The 20,105-nt window shown below is 40.2% G+C and overlaps 1 protein-coding gene across 1 annotated transcript; it reads right to left on the reverse strand.

The window, feature by feature from the left end:
* Positions 1-673: 673 nt before the first annotated feature.
* On the reverse strand, positions 674-18,403 carry LOC106918366 (sodium- and chloride-dependent creatine transporter 1). The gene is made up of 14 exons (XM_014988047.2): positions 17,823-18,403; positions 16,349-16,651; positions 10,488-10,619; positions 10,084-10,405; positions 9,667-9,799; positions 8,308-8,442; positions 8,067-8,170; positions 5,403-5,527; positions 5,211-5,323; positions 2,699-2,839; positions 2,403-2,505; positions 2,219-2,319; positions 1,970-2,140; positions 674-1,836 (listed from the first exon to the last, which is right to left on the reverse strand). Exons 1-14 carry the CDS (start codon positions 17,851-17,853, stop codon positions 1,708-1,710), a joined length of 2,043 nt encoding a protein of 680 aa, XP_014843533.1. The 5' UTR covers positions 17,854-18,403; the 3' UTR covers positions 674-1,707.
* Between the last annotated feature and the right edge of the window lie 1,702 nt (positions 18,404-20,105).

A 20,105-nucleotide genomic window follows, 5' to 3' on the forward strand; every position in this document is an offset into this window, starting at 1 on the left:
TTTCTGTCTTTTCAATGAAAGGTTGCTGCCTGATCTATCTTTAATTGCAGTTAATTAAAAGATAGATCAGGCATTTTAATGTACTTTTTTCTCTAACAATATCACTTGGATTTGTCACTTTTTTAATATAATTTATTTAATAGGTATGAATGATAATGAATTTATTGTATTATCTCCAAGTAAATGGATGGAAAAAAGTCACTGATCCATCAAATATACATGAATAGATTTATTTTAGTACTCATCAAATTCTGGAGAATGTTTCAGTTCATAAATATTTCTGTTGAAAGCATTAAAGACATATTTTTAGTCAGAATTGGTTTAAATAACTTTATTTCCTGTTGCCACATTAAAAGACCTTGTATTCCATGGAAACGTTGCTTCTTAGCATGGGTGTTTAATCATCTTAGATTTTAGATGGTAGAAGAAAATTAGAGGATTTGATGCTGGAGCTTCTGAAGGAAAATACCAACCTTGTTAAACCGGTAGACGCCCAGGAAAATGATGTGTTTGACATCGCAGGGCTCATATTCCACTGAACTCCACTTCCAAACTACCCCATTCAGACATTTGAGGTAATTGAACCAAGAAGTTGTGCTTCCTGTGTATTGTGTGTATATATTGTACATTTTAGTGAGTGAAAACAAAGAAATAAAGACCCTTAACAACACAGTACATGTCTTCATCTGATCATTTATTGCTTCTCTCTGTTCCATCCCAACAACTCTCTCTCGTGCTTGGTACACAGCTCAGTTGGATGCTTCTCTCTTCTCTGAACATGTTAATAATCCTCATTAATCTCCCCCCCCCAAAAAATAACACTAATTCACAACACTACAATACACAAGATACTTAAGTTAGTTTATAATACACAGCTGGAAATGGTGAGGCATTGTCTTGTTGTGATTATATATTTTCTTTCTTTTCATTTATTTTTTTATTTTTTAAAACAAATGGAAGTCATTTTTCGTACACTTAATGAAGTGAATACAGCTGGCAGAAATTACTGTCCATAGGCAATGTGACATGTAATTGAAGGTAACACTGCCATGGTCCAACACACACACACACGCACACACGCACGCATACGCGTGCACACACACACACACACACACACACACACTCCCTTACATACACATGCAAATGCCCACGCACGTACAGATACACAGGGCATGGGCACACATGCAGCTACATGCATACACACTACGACGGTGGGATTTCACTAGCAGACATGATGAGAGCTCATCTCGACAGTTTTAACCAGAGGTTTCTCCTCATGTGAAACAAAATGCCTCGCTGACTGAGGGCCGGCTGAGGCTTTATATATACTGACAGAAAGGTGCAGAGAGGGGAGACACTGCAGCTATGGCAGACACGATAACACCCACGATACGAGAAAGGGACGAGACAGCACGAAGGCAGGAGGACGGAGGGAAGGACAGAGAGCAGGAAGCCAGCGAGGTAGAGTGAAAGAAACAGAGCAGAGGGCGTGACTTCATGAATGCAGGTGTGTTTCAGTTCTTCTCCAGTGTTTTCTTTGGTCCATTTGCCCAGGATCTTTTTTTTTTTTCTTTTCTTTTTTTTCCTTTTTGTACGTTTTAAAAATTGTAAAGTGTTTTACTGATTTGTGTTTAGTTCAGACAAGGCCAATGTAGCGTTTGTGCATGTTTTGGTGGACATGTGTTGCTGAGATCAAAGCTCAGGTCGTCAAATTACACTCTCAAAGAGGAGGGTGCTCTTCGTCTCTGCAGCGGGCAGCAGCTTGGCCTCGCTTTCTGGCGCCAAGTACTCCAGGTGGTGTCTGCCCCAGATGGGGGTAGTTAGGTTTTGCCACCGCTGCAGGAGGGAAAGACAATAAAAACACGACAAGCTCTGAATCAGGAAAATGTTCAAGCTTGTTGTATATCCAAAGAGCCAGAATTATTCAAATGTATCATTAACTGAAAGTCCCAAAAAAAGATAATCTCACCTCCCGCAGAGGTCCTTTGCATCGCAGCAGCTTGTAGAGAACAGTAAGAGGAATACAGAGCATAGAAGAAAGAGCCAGTGCCCACCCAAGTGCTTCTCCCCATACAGGGTAGGTGTACACCGTGTTGTAGGTGAGAGGTTGGTAGTTCACCACGTGGAAGAGGAACACTGCCTGCATAAACACATGAAACCCCATTAGGTTAATACAAACCGGCAAAGTCAAATAGAAAGGGTCCGAAGCCTCACATACCACGCAGACGAAAGGCGTGATGTAGGACCAGCACCACTTCATGTAGGGTAAGGGCTGATAGCCAATCATACGAGCCACGTCATCCATGAAACGGTCTGCGCCTGAGAAGTGGGACACGAGGACGTCGTTTTGAACCGGCCAGCTGCGTAGTTTCTGTTGAGTCTGCTGCAAGGAATTAACTCACCATAAACCCATGCGATCACGACACACTCCCAGAAGGCCTGCCACAGCAAAGTCATGCCGCTGGCGGAGTAGTAGTCAAAAATTTGGAACACATACATCCCTCCCTGACGGAAAACAGAAAGAGCATTCAGAATCTATTCACTGAATTACTTCATTTACTTTTATCCAGTACATTATTAATCTGCTCTTAATATTTTAATGAAACTTTATGATGACCTTTTAATGTAACTTTCTTACCATCACAGTAAGTTATGATAAAAAAATAAAATAAAAATACATTCAAAACCCTTTCTGTACCTCTGTGACCATGGACAAGTCAATAAGGAAGCAGATGATGCAGCAGATGGCAGCAACTACTTCTCGTCTCAATGAGGAAAGGGCAGATTTAGGAGGCAGCATGTCCATGAGTCCTGTTATCAGGCCTTCCACCCCTACGAACTGAACAATAGAGAAGATAGGAGAAAAGTTCACGAGAATCTAGTAGACAACACAGTGGCATAGAGGCGTTTGGAAGTTTTCTACGTTATTACCTGTGGAAGGCATTCGTCAGATAACGATATCAGAAAGTTATAATTTCAAAACTGCTAAAAAAGTTCTGACTCTCCCGACAGATTGAAGTGTTTTTAAATGAGATGCCAAAGGAAGGGCTGAAGTGACTGGAGCGTTCGCTGGCTGTACTTTTCCCCTCACTTGCAAAGAAAAACAGGCAAATAAAGCTGACTGAAAATATCTCCAGTCCAAAAGAACAGATACATTCATGGTGTGGAAACTAAATGAGCCACCCATCACTCTCAAGGTAAAACTACAGTCTCTTTAAAGCCCACAAATAGCTCTATCCAAGAAAACAGCTTGAGTAATTAGCCAGCTGTTATCCCTGTGTTCAGAGCCACGGCTGCTTCAATACACAAACAGCAAAAGACAGCAGGCTAAATTTAAAGGTTGTTTATTGAAGGTTTTCACTTTGTATATATTTTTATGGCTTTTAGTTCCAGTTGAGCAGAATATTTTAGCTTACTGATCAACAACTGGGTTTTATTTTATTCATGCCAATAGTTATTTTGTCTGGCTATGTTTCACTGCTTTCATTATCTTTTTGTATTTTGCATGTTTTACTGATTCGTTTACAGCAATTAGTCACTTATTCTTTTAAATGTAAGGTAGCGCGGAGTACCTTTTACTAACAATCCAAACCCAAAATACAATAATTAAATATTATATTGTGTTATAAAAGCACCATAAGCAACAGCAGGAATAAAAACAGCTTTTCTGAATTACGTAAAATCAATTAGCTTGTGATATATCTTGTTTACATTTTTTATGCATAAAGCGCTTTTTTAAATGACGTTACAGCACTATTTAATAAACTTCAGGAGAAATTAGTAAGAATCTCAAACCAGCCCATGCCTGTCTGGAAGCAACAACATCAGGTTCAAACTCAAAACATCTTTTTTTTTTTTTTTTTTAATCAAGAAGTTAATATGAAGTGTTACAGCGAACACCGAGTTCTTTGTTTCTAACAGACTGCTGCATGAATCCGCTCACTGCTCAGTGTTCCCGTCAAACCGCAGATGTTCAATCTTACTGAAAAAGTGCTTTATACACTGGAGATTTGAATGGCATCCCTTTCCAGTCTCCTCGTGCAACAATGTATTTATGGACGCTTGCAGGAAAATAGTTTGGCTTTCAAAATAGAACATCAAACTTGCAGCACGTTCTTGTGCAACGTGGCATTGGCAGAAGGAGAAAGAGAAAACTAAAACAAAAGGACAAGAAATGAGGACAAGAATGGAAAGTGAGAGTAAGTGAATGGGTCTGAGAGCAGACAGACACTCTCTGTGTGAATCAGACAGAAGTTTCATTGAGAAATCTCCGGACTGGTAGACAATAGATGTAGGCCTTGGCTCAAACAGGAACATAGCAAAGAGGGTGCAAAGAAACGCCGTAGATGTGGTGTGTTTAAGTCGTTTGGAAGTGAGTCAGAAAAAGGCAGAAAATAAAAAAAGTGTCTGAGCTACATTGTGGATGAATGATTTTAATACCTAAATCATATTCATGCATGTTTTTGTGCGTTTGGGGATGCACTTGAACCAAGTTTTTTCAGGGTGAAATTATTATACAAAACACAACCTCAATTCATTTCTCATATGTTTTTGAACTTATTTAGATTAGGGAATGATGTTCTGAGATCTTTTAGCCAACTTTAAGCTGTAAGGGATTTCTTGATTCTGCAGGTCAACCAGAAATCAGGTTTCATAACTTAATAATGGACATGGTGTCACTTGGGCCAGGTTAGTCTAGATATATTTATACTAAATCATCATTTCAAACATGTATCTTTTAACCTTAGTCATTATTGTCTGATACTGAACTACTCATCATTTGAAACCTTTAACTGTGGATATAAAAGGAGAATCAGAATAAATCTGTAAGAGGATAAAAGCTTTTTGTCACCACAACATAGACACCTTTGACTGTATAATTTAGCAGTCACATAATTGTGTGAATTGGAGAAAAACTGGAGAAAATTCACTGTTAAATTAACAGTGAATTGTGAATTGACACCCAGCTTTTGTTTTTAAAACTCCCTGAAGCTGAATGTTTCCAATAATTCCACCCTGGATCAAGAATAGCTTAAAGTCTTCCTTAAAGTCGCAGAATTACTACGACAATTATATCTGTGGTGCATTTGTGCAAACGTTTCAAACTGGATGCACTTTAAATTTAAATAGAGTCGCAGTGTCAGGATAAGACGTTGAACTCAGTTCCCTCTGAGCTAGCGTCTTTCACCAAGGTCAAGTCTCAGCATTACCTGACTGTCCAGGCCCAGTACGAGTAACATGAAGAAAAACAGCGCTGCCCAAAGCGGTGCCAGAGGCATCAGAGTCACAGCCTTGGGGTAAGCTATGAAAGCCAGGCCTGGGCCTGCACACAGAGAAACACAGTTAGAATGACAAAACCCTTCGATACTGAGAGTGACTCATAACTGATGAGGTGGACTCACCACTCTCAGCCACCTTACTGATGTCTACTCCCTGTTCTGCAGCCATGAAGCCCAGAGCAGAGAACACAACGAAGCCAGCAAAAAAACTGGTTCCACTGTTGATAAGAGCCAGGACAAATGCATCCCTGCAGGGAAATGCAAAAAAAAAAACAACAAAAAACAATTACACAAAGAAAAAAAAACGTGGGGAAAATATGTCAGAGCATATGACGTAACGTAGGCTTATGTAACACACTCAAGACAGACCCAAGCAAAGAGGAGATAGCCTGGGATGGTAAATTAGAGATCAATAGCAATTTCTCTGAAATACATAGCTGTCTTAGATGGCATGTAGCAAGGAGAGCTAATGCCTCCGACTGCCAGATAAGTTGCACTTCAAATCTATATTTCCAGTTTGTGTGCTATTAGAAGCAGTCATGTGAGTTAAGTGACTCATGCTGGAGTATGCTCTCTGTTGGAAACACTGAGGTACACTTCAGAATCTAAAAAAACGTGTCTGTTTTTGGACTTCTACGCAACTATAAGTCCAACTGTATTGAGGTCTACAGTAGCACAACTCCACTCGGATATGAGGAATGTATAAACAACATCTGCACTGGTTGCTGTAATATTGTTTCATGGTAATGTTCATGAGCACCCTCCTCTATGGGAAAATGTCAACAGCCTCTAGGAATCAATTTTCCTTCCCCAGTGCGTTTTTTTTTTTTTTTTTTTTTTGCTCTTTCCACAAGCGCTTCTGTGACTTTTTCCTGTAAACAAACAGAAGCAAACACCTTGAATCCCTCTGAGTAGAGACTGTCTGAGAATGTGTGCCGTAATCCCGATTTATTACAGCACAGCATTCAAACAAGGACGAAAGAAAATTCTTTGAAACCAAATGGAGCTCAGTTCAGGGAAATTGATTGCTTTATTTCTTATTAACGAAAAGACGGCATTAAAATAGTTTGAACAGCAGCTGCCTTCCAGTCATTACGGCTAATGTGTTCATTTTCAAGGTACCCTGTCAAATGGTTCCGAACAACACTGTTAACAGGTCGATAGAGCGTTATTTTTGAAGCACCATGGCAAACATACCATTAAAGAAAGCTGTTGCCTGGAAAGGCATGTGTACCTATTGAACTTTTTCACATTATGCCCTATTGCAATTAGGGATTGCAGTGTCCTTCATGGCAATTTGATGTGACAGAACAAGACAGAGCAGTGCATAATTGTGAAGAGGAAGAAAGTTTCTTCAAATTTCTTTGCATTATATTTAGCTGACTTTTCATAAAGGAAATCCTGTGCAACCAACTGCTTTCAGAAATCACTCAAATAGCAAACATACATTAGTTGTGAGTAAGAATAGACCCAAGTGTCCTTTGAAGACCCCAGGGCTTTGTAAGAGAATGTAATGACCTGCATGTGTAACTCAGGGTGAGGCAAAAAAAAAAAAAAAAAGGGCCACTGCTCATCAACCTGAATACATCATTGCCACTGTTAAAAGTTGGTAGTGGCAGTATTATGATGTGAGGAAAAACAGATACAGAGCTGAAGAAAAGATGGATTAAGCTAACTTCAGGATAATCCTTGAACAAAAACCTGTTAGAGGCTCTTAATCACCTGAGACTCAGTTCACCATCCAGCACAAGTAAACTAAACACCGAGCCAGAGCTATAATGCAATGATTTAGACCAAAGTGTATTTGTGTGCTAGAAAGTCACAGTTCAAACCTAAACTGAGAATCTGTGGGAAAATGTTAAAATTGCTGTTCAAAGACAGGTTCTCCATAAATCTTACTGAACCTGAGCACAAAATAATTGGGGAACGTTTTAGTCTTTACATGAGCAGTGGTGGTGGAGAGATACAAAGACTTGCAGCTGTGATAGCAGCATGAGGTGATTCTACACTCGATGGAGTCAGGAAGGCTAAAAATAAATGCACACCACAGTTTTTTTATTTCTATCTGTAAACGTGACAAAAAAAAACATATTTATTTTTCTTTCATTACTATTCACCTTTATTTGCATTGTTTAGTTGACATCACAATAAATACTATAAAGTTTGTTATTCCAAAGTGAAAAATGTGAAAAAGTTCAACGCAGATAGAAAAGTTTTCAAAAACACTGCGTTTCCTGACCTGTTGCATGTGTGAGAGCTAACATTTACCATAACAGAACATGATCTTGTAACTTCCAACTACGGTTAAAGAAGAAAAGAAAATGTCTACCAGCAAAATATTTATGAAATCCCTTTTTTATGAGCATTCCAAATGTGCAGGCTGTGTTGTGAGATTTACCACAGAGGTCCACACTACTATTGCAGAATTATGCAACTATTGCTCAATGTCACAAACGTTGCTGAAACATGTGACAGCGCATGCAGCAAACCAAAATGAAGCCATATTTGGACAGAACTTTACGCACACTTTCAGGAAAACTATAGGAGAAATATTCTTTAAGTTGGAGCAGTCTGCCCAATAGCATTTTGCATTTCATTTATTCTTCGAACGCATTACCAAGTTTAGTATTTATAACACCCATAGAACAGTGGACACATTACGTAATAAGACACTGGAAGACCAAATGAGAGTGAATTGGGAGGAAAAGTAAGGTCATCACTTCTTTTTCAAAGTGTCCTCTTTTCAGAATCAGCAGTGTCTGGATTTTATGCCGTGTAAAAACTCACTGGTAACAGTTGTTATGGAAGCGGTTGTAGCTGCCCAGTGCAGTTAGGGCACCAAGTCCGATGGCATAGGAGAAGAAAATCTGAGTGCCAGCATCAATCCACACCTATCATGGAAAATTAAAAGACTATTTCCAACGATCCTGATCCATTCATTAAGAAGTCTGTGTTTGTTCAAACTCTTTTATATTACTTGGTTTCTGGACAGTAAAACAGAAAAAAGCGTGTAATGGAAGAATGTTACCTGTGCTTCTCCCAGTTTGGACCAGTCTGGTTTTAGGTAGTAAACAATTCCATCCAGAGCTCCAGGTAGGCTGACTCCATGAGCCAGAAGAACCACCAGAACCAAGTAGGGGAACAGAGCTGTGAAGTACACAACCTAAACAAATCGCACATAAAAAAAAAGAGCTTCAGGTGCACTTCTTTACAATCTGACACTAATTGATTTTTGATTGCTGATGTGCAAGGAAGTCCTAATACTACATGACTTTGATTAGTACTTAGGTGTAGCTTGTTGAACAAGATTTTATTTAGAGATGCCCAAGAAAAGGAGGCTAACTGCAAATAAACAGCACACTTTTCTCAGCGGTTAAACAATGTTCTATTATCTTTCCACTTCACTATGTTGCTCTAGTACTAAAAGATTTCAGCATGGCAAAATGTGGAAATATTTAAAGGTTTTGAAAACTTTTGAAACTTAAAAAAATATAAAGGATAGAGTTAATTTGGTTCAATTCCTTTGAGCTATTGTAGAATGGTTCTTGTCACTTCACATGGGTGATTACCTGCTTTTGCAAATACTCAAAGCACAAGCAGAAGCAGATTACGCACTTCCTTTAGGAGATGTGTAAGGGACTCTGGCGGGTTACTGAGAAGAAAAGGTGGCCTGTTGATGGAAACCCAGAAAACACGGACACTCCCTGCAACAGTGGGTGTTTCGGTACACCTTTTCTGAAAGTTCTCTGTGTCAAGTTATTATAAGGAGGCCGCTCCCAGTCACCATGTAAAAGTGTGAGTCTGGCGGGAGTAAAATAGTGAAAGAGCACAGTTTGTCTTGGTCTGAGGTAAACATGGGCAGGAAAAGCCCCCTTTGAGCTTGCAAACATGTACATAGTGGAAAGGCAATAAGCAGCTTACAGCAGGTCGGTTCAATCTGATTCATTATTTTTACTCTCCCTCTATAAGCTTTAGCTGCTGTGGGAGTCACAAGAATTTACATTTCTACATGTTACAAAATGAAGATTTATGGCAACGTTTTGAAGAAAATAAAAACAAGAAGTAGCTAAGTGTTTGCTCAGATTACATTCTAAGAAATACTTGGGGATCATCAAATGTTTTAAAGACTTTCAGAAATAGGGAAGCATTCTAAGGAAGTTCTTTCATTTCAGTCCAGAGCCCTCCTCTATGCTAAAGCTGATTTGGAGCTGAGAAGGGAAAAAACGCTGCAGTTACTTTCCCTTTCGCATTCCCAGCAAATGTTTGTGTGTGCCTTTCATACAGCCTGCCAATGAGGCTATAAATAATAATCTGGTTTATGAAAACCTAAATAATGACACGTGATGCTAGGTAGGTGTTAGCATTTTGCCTCTACATAAGACATTACCTTGCCAGTAGATTTCACTCCTTTCCATATGCAGAAGTAAACGATGACCCAGGTGGCTATGAGACACAGCACCATCTCATAGCAGATCACGCCGGGTTCATGCAGGCCTCCAGAGAGACGGAGCACTTTACGTCTGGAAAGGAAAGCAGGAGACTGATTCGGGGCTAAATTAGGCAAATAAACAAAACAGAAAGATTTCAAAAGTATATTCACAGTGAAACAACTTAAATGCTGTGATTGAACTGAGCTGTGTTTTTCCAAATCAAATTACTAGTTTGGCTTGCAAATTGAGAAAAACACAGCGACATCAAATATACAAAACGAATTTCAAACGAGGAAACTGTAACTTTGTTCATGTCTTTGTTTGGCTTCAGTTTCTAAATTTCGTCACGCTCAAGTGAAGGGATCTAAACCTACTCCCAGAACTCGATGACCGGGGAGCGCAGACCCTCAGCCTCCATGCAGCTGTTATTGATCAGGAGAAGGGAGGTCAGGTTCAGCGGGGGCAGGGTGGACGAGAGGTTGGAGGGGGAGGCAGCAGGCGTCGGCAGAGCGCTGCGGTTGTGGCAGGCGCGTCGGAAGTCCTGTGTGCAGTTGGGGGTGTTCCAAGGGTGTCCGCAGGTGGCCCACGGCAGTGGGTCAGTGAAAGAGTGGAAGAAATAGTAGAGGCCCCACACCAGTATCATGATGTAGTAGGTATTACAGAAAAACACAATCACCATCGATGCTAGTCCCAGACCTAGAGAAGAGAGGAAAGCGTTTGATTCCCTCAGCAGAACTGAGTATCAGACTTCACCAGAGAATTACTGAGAAGTATTTACCCTTAAAAAGCGGAGCAATGTTCCACGCAGAGACTCCTCCTTGCTTCATGAACTGGCCCAGTGCGATCTCCAGGAAGAAGACAGGGATTCCCCCAATGAACACGATCAGCAAGTAGGGGATTAGGAAAACCCCTGAAAAACACAAATTCACGCAGACTATTTAATGCATCTCCTTTTTTCTGTACCGCCCGTTGATTTTAGGTGCAAAAAGGACCCGCCTGTAACAGCATGTCAATTTGTAGTCACCTTTGGGAAACAAAGCAGTACACTGACCCACAGCTAAGTTCAGTAGTTACCAGAACAATTAATTGTAGCGCAAAGTTCATGTTTTATTTTTTGAGCTTTTAACCTCTGTGTTTTAGTAAACGTGCTGGATTTGGAACTATTAGCAGTCCTTTGGAAACCACAGAGTTAAAGTGAGGATCTACATCAGTGCATGTCTGAAGGGCCGGAGTCCTGGAACTTTTAGGCGTCTCTCTGCTTCAGCACATCTGGCTCCAGTATTAGCTCATTAGCAGAGCTCTGTAGAGCCAGACTGCATGCTAGTGAGGAAGGTCTATTGTTTAATCCAAGTGTGAAGGACAAGGGACTCATCTAAAAGTTGCAGGACTCTGCAACCTTGAGATATGCAGTTTGAGACCACTGGTCTACACTATCTAGGGCAGGGGTGCCCAAGTCCAGTCCTCGAGAGCTACCATCCTGCAAGTTTTAGAAGCATCCTTACTCCAACAGACCGGGATCAGCTCTACAGAGGCCTGATAACGAGCCATTCATTTGATTCAGGTGTGTTGAAGCAGGGAAGCATCTGAAAGTTGCAGGATGGTGGCTCTCGAGGACTGGACTTGGGCACCCCTGATCTAGGGAATACACACACAGGAACTTATATTTATAGTTAGCAAAGCTAATCACAAGCATACAATGATAAAGAATGTTTCCAATGTCACACCCAAAATATTTGGTGTTTTTTTTTATTTTTTTTTTATGAGCAACACATCGCTTTACAGTGTCTGCTCTCATCTCTGTTCCTAATATAATTACATATTGGGAATTCAAAGCAGGAAGGCTAGAAATAAGTATTTTCTTTTGATCGCTGTTAAGTTGCTGAAGATGATAAAGAGAAATTGGAAGTTGGCAGAAACTAGTTTTGGCAGGCCAAAGTTTTGAAAAAAAAAATGCAACAAGACACCAGTAAGAAATTATTTATTTATGTCTGTATTATTATATATCAGAGATTGGGAAAGTGTTTTCATTTTCTACTCCAAAGAAATACAAATTGTAGGAAAGACAGGCGCATTGGCAGAAACAAAGTCTAATGCTAAAAGTAAAAACCAGGTTTAAGGTTTTAGGGACAACTTGGAGTTAAGAGGTAAGAAAAGACAAAATATGTGAAATCCATGGAGGACAGACCAGATGTTCTGTGTGAAATAACCACAATGTTTCCCTTTTTCACAAGTGTTTTTGACACATTAGTAGAGTACGGTATCAGACTTTGACTTGGAAGCTGCAAGGTGACAAGGCAGAAAAAGGAGACGATACGAGGACAATCGACAGGAAGCCGAGACATGTAGAACTTGGTTGCGCTAATGGCTTTCTGCGTTGTGCTAATCCCTCTTTTTGGATTCTTATACTGCAGCACAAGTGTGAGCTGATCAGCGGAAGGGGGGAGAAACCCACAGAAATGTGGCATGAGCCATTCAAATCACTGAATGGAATTTCAACCACTTGGTTTTGTTAATAACAGAGGCGAGCGATGCCAACATAGTGCGCAGATGGGAGGGAGTCACATGATGGCGATGACGCAGAGCAGAAAGAGGCCGAGAAGAAAGGAGGGAAAGATGGATAGATTACATGAGAGGCAGGCAGGGAACTGGGACAGCGCTACGGAGCTCTGACAGAGAGCAACAAAATAAATATCACACACCGAAGCAACGACTTTGCTCTGTCACTTGACAGCCTCTTTCTTTTTTAAATGCCGTTTCTCTGAGAGAAGGGAGCTCTAGCCAAATAAGGAAACATTTGCGAGTCAAAGAGAGAAAAGGGTTGGGAGAGCAGGAGAGAGAAAGACACAGAAGCCTGCGCTGACATATCTCAACATATTGTTCAAATTATCAAGTCGCAGGCTTCTGACAGGCTTAAATAAATCCTGTGTAATCCGAAGAGGACGAGACACATTGGCTGATTTACAGAGAAACATCTGATTTGTAGGGGATTACTTACATAATTTTACACTGGTTTAGTCTTTTAGTGTTTCACGCAGGCGGCTTTTTTGCTTCATTTACAAACAGGTGTTGGAGGAGACTTTTGCTGTACAACGAAATGTAATTGATCAAATTGTCGCTCCGCCCTCGAGTTGGTCAAGGGCGCAGCAACTGTCGCAGATGAGAACGTGCTGACGCCGAGAGGACGAATGGACGGGCTATTACGTAACACATCCATACGCCTCCCTATGCTGGAAGAGAACACCTCTGTACGCATCAGGACTGCAGGATAGGCGCGCAGGGGGCGCACTGTGTGAGGCTGAGTATTGTTATATGATACCAGTAGGTGGGTATCAGCGTTACTGGTCACAAGACACACACACATACACGAGGGAGGGCGGTGTTATCACACACTCAGCTTTATTTCAATGAAGCACCTCGTAAAAAGAAACTGAAAAGTGGGTAGGGCAGCAATAAAGAAAAATCAAGGGCAAAAGTCATAGTGAGGTGAGGTAACTCTTGGGCAAAGTGACTTACTTTACCAACCTGACATAATCTCGATCGAAGGCGTGATAGGGAAACGAAAGCAGGACAAACGCAGCTGGACTATTTGTTCTAAGCCCAACCGTTAAGTAGCGGCTGGCTATAATAAATAAAGAATCACGTGGAGGCTGAGCTTTAGAGCTACGTGTTCAAAGGCACGCAGGCCTTTCTAGACCTGCCCTTACAGGACTGTGGCTCACCATGTTGGCAACAAACCATACGTACTGTGTGAAGTGCACTTACAGATAAAGCTTCAGTTACTGAGTCTTCTTTTTCATGAAAATCCAATTTACGTACACAATAGGAAAGTTATATAACCTCACTTTTTGACTTGAAATGGACTAAACCTTCTCTTTACTACAGATCTGGTTACGGTTACCAAAATCATTTCTACTTGCTAAAAGCTTGAATAATGAGCAAGAGATTTGCTTAGCCAATGTATTAAACAACTTTTGATACATATGCTTAGCATTTTCACTGTTTTAGGTATGCCTCTACAAGTATGACATAGATGACATGACATGTATTGTAAATCTCTAGTTTTGACAGTATTTTGTCATTAAAATGACTCTAAGTCATTGGACCTACACTTATACTAAAGATTATTGATGCTCCAGGGTCATTTTAGATTAGAAATTATTTTCATTCAACTGAGAAGTTTGTTTCTGTTAGGAAAGGGGGCAAGCATCTCACAAAAGATAATAAAGCCCAACAAAAGCTACATCACTATATAAGTAAAAGTTTTTTATTTGCATTTGAATAAAACAGCATGTTGAATTTTTGCATACACTTCCCAAGAATCAGTTGAAAAATCTTTATTTGGTGTTATAGTAAAACCTTCTTAAAACTGGTGACCGGCTTTTTGCATGTTTCTACTGCTATTTTGATTATTTATCTTTGGTGATGACCTCCAAGTCTTTGAAGCTGGAAGGCCTCCTTGCTATCACCCTAATATTTAGCTCCAGATTCTTTATCAAATTCAAGATAGGATTCCGGCTGGGTCACCCCAAAACACTCGTATTACTTCCATCTAGAAGAAAAAAGACATTAACCGAACTCTACCAGCGATATGAATAATTCTGGGTGGTTTCACTCTATTATGGATGTTTTGTTGTACTTGAGAAGCGCTGAAGAGGTCAGCATTTGTTTATTTATGTAACAGATCAGGGAAGCATTCAGGGCCTGCATTCAATTCCTTCTTTGTTTATGTCAGTTCCTCACCAACACAAAACAGACGGTTGGCGATGGCAGACACAAAGGAGAAGTCAGGCAGATGGAATTCCAAAATTTTTAAACTCAAACTGATAACGGACCAGATGATCCCACAAGGCTGTGCAAACCAACTGAATACCTACCAAAATAAAGATATTTGAATCACTCCATAGTAAAAAAAAGAAACTCTGGAACAAACAGAATTGTGTCTAAATCGATTCTAGGGTTTTAAATAATCTACTGTTGAAAGGGTTTTTAATTCACCTTAAGTATTCAGTCGACATACCATAGATTCCACCATGTCAATACTAATTACAGAAAGATGAAACAAAAATGTGTTCTGTGTAAAGCCTATCACAACCCAAAAATTCAAGAAATGTGTTAAATATGCAAAGCCCCAGAACTCAAAGCGAGTGCACTTTAACTCATAACTGTGGAATGACCTTCAATCCAAATGGTTAACAAGCTAATGTCGAACTCTTATGGAAGAAAGCTATGCAGATCAGATGATGACAAGGCTCATCAGGAATTGTGTTAATTGCACTGAGGAGTTGATTCTCATTAGGGAAACACACGGGGCAGAAACTGCTGAATAAGTTGGTGGAATGCAAGGTGCTGCATTTTCCGTGTACAGCACCCCGCTGGACGCTTTATCAAAAGTATGACTATCTTTAATCAAAGTGAGTTTAATTTGCATTGCTTGTTTCCTTGTGGTTGTATTTCAGCTGAACTGAACAGAAAGCACACGTACAAACACTTTGAACGGACCAAACACAGATGGAGATCATGAGGGAAATTTTAACATTTTCAGTTCTACACCTGATCATTTATTAGTTTGAAGTGGATTTACTGATAAAAATGAAAAACAGTCTTTATTTTCCCTTGCAAAGTATTCCTGTAATTCATTGAATATAAACTAATTTTCATTTTAAATAATCAATTTATGTGGAAAAAACACATAAGTCACTACAACATGATATAAATATAAGTGAAACGATTAACAGCGTGATCTAATATATATTTTTTTCTAGCAGCAGGCCTGTATTTTATATTATACAGCTCTGTGTGGGTGAGAACTCTCAACATGTCATATTAATAATCGGGTAAATTAACTCTGTGTCCTTTCATAAAACACTTTGATAGATACCACATTTAGCTTCCTGATTTTCTTCCTTTAAATGGTCCTAGACCAACTGGAGAAACATGTGAGCAATCAAATTTTGAAAAGCTTTTTATTCTATAACATTTAATTAGAGATCAGGCCTTCACTGATCTGTGCCAATTTCTGATGTTTTTATGTGTGAGTTGACATTTTTGATTGTGGATGAGTTAAATTTTATTTCTTTTTGAAAGACTGATGTTTAGAGGATATTTTGTCTTCAGATTAACCTAATTTATTAAATGAAAAAACAAAAAACAAAAAGAAAACCTCCTAATCCTAGAACAAAAAAAATGTGCTGTTGGTTTTTTTGGTAGAGGTAGTGAGAAAATAAAGAAATGACATTATCCTCATTTGTTCCTGTGTATAAATGATGCATAGGGTCCGAATCATAATCTGATTATTACATAACTCAGTAACAAACCTTCAGCTAACAACCATGTCATTTCTAGACGTGTTTTATAGTGAAAACAGAAATGTGAGTGTCTAGATCTTTTTTGCATAAATGTATTTGACCTGACTCAAAGACTTGCTCATGCCGATTGGTGCAAAAATGTTAAATTAAATTAAATACTATGTAACATCATCCTGTTTTTATGAGCATTTCTAAATCTCAAGCTACTTCAAAGTTTCTGAAAGACAGTGCTGAGCATCAGACATGCTCAAGAAAGTCTTACCATGTCTGTATTTTCAGTGTGCATGTCTGTGTGCGCTCAAAGCAGAGACCTAGAGCGGCCTTTGAAGCTCACCTCCTCCGTTCTTGTAGCAGAGATAAGGGAACCGCCACACGTTGCCCAAGCCCACAGCGAATCCCACGCAGGACATGATGAAGTCCATCTGTCTGGTCCAGGTCTCTCGCTCTCCTTCCTGTCCCGCCACGGCCCCGTTCCCAGTCCCTGCTGCGGCCCCGTCCTGGGTCTGCGGCGGGCCAGCCCCAACACCCTCTCCACACCCCAGGTCGGCACCAAGCACCGGCACCAGCGGGCGAGCTGACCCCCCGCTCTCCTCCTCGGACAGGGCCCCTGCCTCCGTCTGGGAGACACTGATTTCATCTGAACACAGAGAGAGGGGTCAGATGACAAAGGAAAGGGAGATGGGGTGAGGTGAAGCAATGAATGGATCTGAAATGGATCTGTATGAGAGCCAGACCTGAATAAACCAGCAAAGGAGACTGTGACACATTCTACATCATCACAGATGACCCACTGTCTCTGAGACCACACATACAATGAATGGGAACTAAAGAGGCTTGATTCCCATTCATAAGCACATCTCGTCACAAACCTTCTGTGTCTTGCAATTTTATATTTCGAAGCTACCGGTACTGTGTTGGAGTGTACTGTGATCACTGATCCCTCCCCCGATGTTCATTCTCTGTCTGCGTCTCACAAGCGGCGTGATTGGTGTGCTGCAGCACACAAGCCCAGCAGAGCCACCTCGGCGCAGCTCTTCTGTTACTCATAAAGCTTTTGTTTCCTCTGTTTTACATAACCCACTAAATAAGGGTGAGGCCACGTCACTTTTCACCAGTGGCATTCCAGGATATGAGGAGTCAGACGCCCTGAGATGGATGCAAAGCGGGGCAGATGAATCCAGATCAGAGCAGTTTAAAGGGTGTGTGTGCGCGTGTGTATACGGATGAGGAGGGAAGAACAAATTGGGAGAAATTATTCAGGCATCAGCGTGGAAAGACGATGTCTTTGGTTTGAGATGATTCATGTGAGGAAGAGCTGCGTGGCGTATTGTTAATTAAAAATAAATCAGCAGCCTGGTGGAGAATACAATGAGACAGGATAGTATATATATATATATATATATATATATATATATATATATATATATATATATATATATATATATATATATATATATATATTCTATAGATGTCGCTAAAAAGGACCCAGCATAACAGAAAGATCAGCCTTACCAAGCTGAGGAACAAAGTACACAGGATTTTCATTGGAAATAAAGTGAATTCTCCTTTCAGAGGGTAACTGTTCAGTTTCAGTATGACTGGAGGCTGCATGTGCCATATTTATTGTCATGTCTCATGATGCATTAAGCAATAAAGGCAGAAGCTGGTAGAGTTCAGTTGTTGTGTCTGATCCCTGGTGAATAACGTGAAAACAGCGATGTATTCATTTATCTAAAGGTGTTGAAATGTCTGCTAAATGTTTAATCAGCTGTAAAGTTAAAAATAACATTAAACAGGATGTCCCTTACCTTGGCTGTTCTCTTCCAGCTCAGGTGACATGTTAAGTGAAGAAAGAAGCTGGTAGTTTTTGTTATTGCAGGGGAAGCTTTCAAGTTTTTTTAAGAATATCTGTTTGTTTGAAAAAAACGTACCCGGCTGGCTCAGAGGGGGAGACAGAGAGATGTAGCCACAATGTAGGCTACACTGCTCCAATTGTTCTTGTTGTTATTTGAGTTTGTTATTTCTTCTCTCTGAAATAATAAAAAAAAAAGATTCTGTTTTTTTTTTAAATATCACACGTTGGAACCCCTCAGCTCAGCCGAAAGAGATGGAAAAAATGTCACAAAGCGTCGCGGTCAGTTGAGCCGTTGACAAGGAGGAGATTCAAAAGCAGTCGACGAAGCACTTAAAGGTAAGCCTGAAGAATCTCATGGATAACCCCTTAAATGAAAAATGATACTACGCCTAAGGGGAAATTATTTGTATGATTATTTGATTCAGCAGCTCGGTTAGAAGTCCATAATCCCTGTTCTGCGAGGTGCCGTGGTTCGACGGCTCGGAGAATGTGATCCGCTCCACTCGACGGTCCGTTAGCTGTGGCGGACGCTCTACCCCCGCCTCCTCGTGCTGCCGGCCGACTGACGTGATTGGCTGAGGGGAGTTCCCTGTGCTGTGCGCGCACAGCATCAGCAGCAGCCCTCAGCCACAAAGCGTCACGACAAGGATGCGTTGATTACGTCCTTGACCTGATATCAATGGGAATGATAGCGGATAGGATAAGGACACAGCGCTCTGTCTGATGCCGTCTGGTTTGTTTGTTTGTTTGTTTCTAATTCATCCCATATCTCAAGGCCCCAGGAAATCCGTCTGACATGAACTGGGTTTTTTTTTAGACTGTATCGAAACCCGTAATCAAGTAAAATCAATCATTGACTACTTTAAAGCTATCTTAAAAATACGCAGAGAGAGGAAAACAAAAAAAAAAAACAAACATTTAAGTTTTTCTTTGGTCACCCTGCCAAAAGAAGATCTAACCCTGCAAACTCGGTGCAATTATTATTATTTTTTTGTTGTTGTTGTTTATTCTTACATAAATGTTGGAAGAAGGAATGCTGACGTCATTTTTAATATGTTTTCCTCCAGATATTTGTGTATTACACATTCAGTGTTTTAGAAAATATTTGAGAAAGAGTGGTAAAAAAAAGTGTAACTCTTTAGAAGGTGTCAATCCCATTACATCTGGCATAAAACTAACAGAAGGAAGAACATTATACTAACAGGAAGATGTGATTCTATTGCTATGATCTGGGGATTCTTTGCTGCTTCAATACCTGAAATACTTGTCATAATTGATTACATAAGTTATGCTCTTAAGCAGAAAATCCCTAAGTTATCAGTTCGTTGCCATAAGCTCAAGTATACAGTTGGGTTTTGCAGCAAGATAATAAGCTGAACCATTCAGAGGCAATATGCCTGCCTCTGAGCATCTAACAAAACCTCTCAAATCAGTCTTTTGTATTGACTGAGTCAGTCTGGACTTAACTCCAACTGAAATGCTGTGGAAGGACTTTAAATATGATCATGATTCATGATCAAAAGCAATCTAATGAGTCTCAATTAACACAATTATCCTGGAGACAGTGGATCAAAATTCCTCCACTACACTCTTACATCATGTGCCAAGTTCGACTGGAAAATTAAATCAGTATATTCATAAAGCTTGTCAGCAGAGGGAAGCATCAAGTGTACTAAGATTTCATGGTAGATGGCAGCTCTGTTTTTGGAACATACTGGACCAACAGCAGAATGTGATATGGCTCCCCAACAACTTGAATTCTGTCCTTCACTTTTCCTCCTCCTCCTCACTGTGCGGCCCTGATTTCTTATTTTCATTAGAAAATAGGGCTTCTGAGCAACAGTCCTGTCATTCTTTTTCTTAGCCTGGGTAAGAGGCTTCTGGCATATGATTCATGAGTGTGACAGTTAAAGCCCATGGATACGTGCGTGTGTGGTAAGTCTTGATGCACTGACTCCAGACGCTGTACTTTTAGAATGTCTCTCATATCTTTGACATGGTTTGGTATACAACTTTCCCAAGGCTGCAGTTATTGTTGACCTTTTCTGCAAGTTTTTGTTTCGCTCAACTTCCCATTCACATTTTTGGACCCAGCATCCAGGAAATGTTTTGAGCAATCGCATTTTCTGTGATGCCCTCCTTATTGCAGTTCTGCACCGGACTTTGTAGGTCATAATTTGGATATTAATTAACATTTGATTAATAAAAACATATTTTTGCCTTTGCTTTAAATAGC

Source organism: Poecilia mexicana, unplaced genomic scaffold (assembly GCF_051168715.1).
Source record: "Poecilia mexicana isolate PSO_F unplaced genomic scaffold, ASM5116871v1 scaffold_7, whole genome shotgun sequence".
NCBI lineage: Eukaryota > Metazoa > Chordata > Actinopteri > Cyprinodontiformes > Poeciliidae > Poecilia > Poecilia mexicana.

What these genes read in the sequence shown, in the direction of transcription:
- LOC106918366 (XM_014988047.2), bottom strand. Translation starts at nt 17,853, where the DNA reads ATGTCACCTGAGCTGGAAGAGAACAGCCAAG. An exon ending in CGTGATCGCATGGGTTTATG is followed by an intron (nt 2,320 to 2,402) that starts GTGAGTTAATTC and finishes CCCACTTCTCAG; the next exon opens with GCGCAGACCGTTTCATGGAT. An exon ending in GCAAAGGACCTCTGCGGGAG is followed by an intron (nt 1,837 to 1,969) that starts GTGAGATTATCT and finishes TCCCTCCTGCAG; the next exon opens with CGGTGGCAAAACCTAACTAC.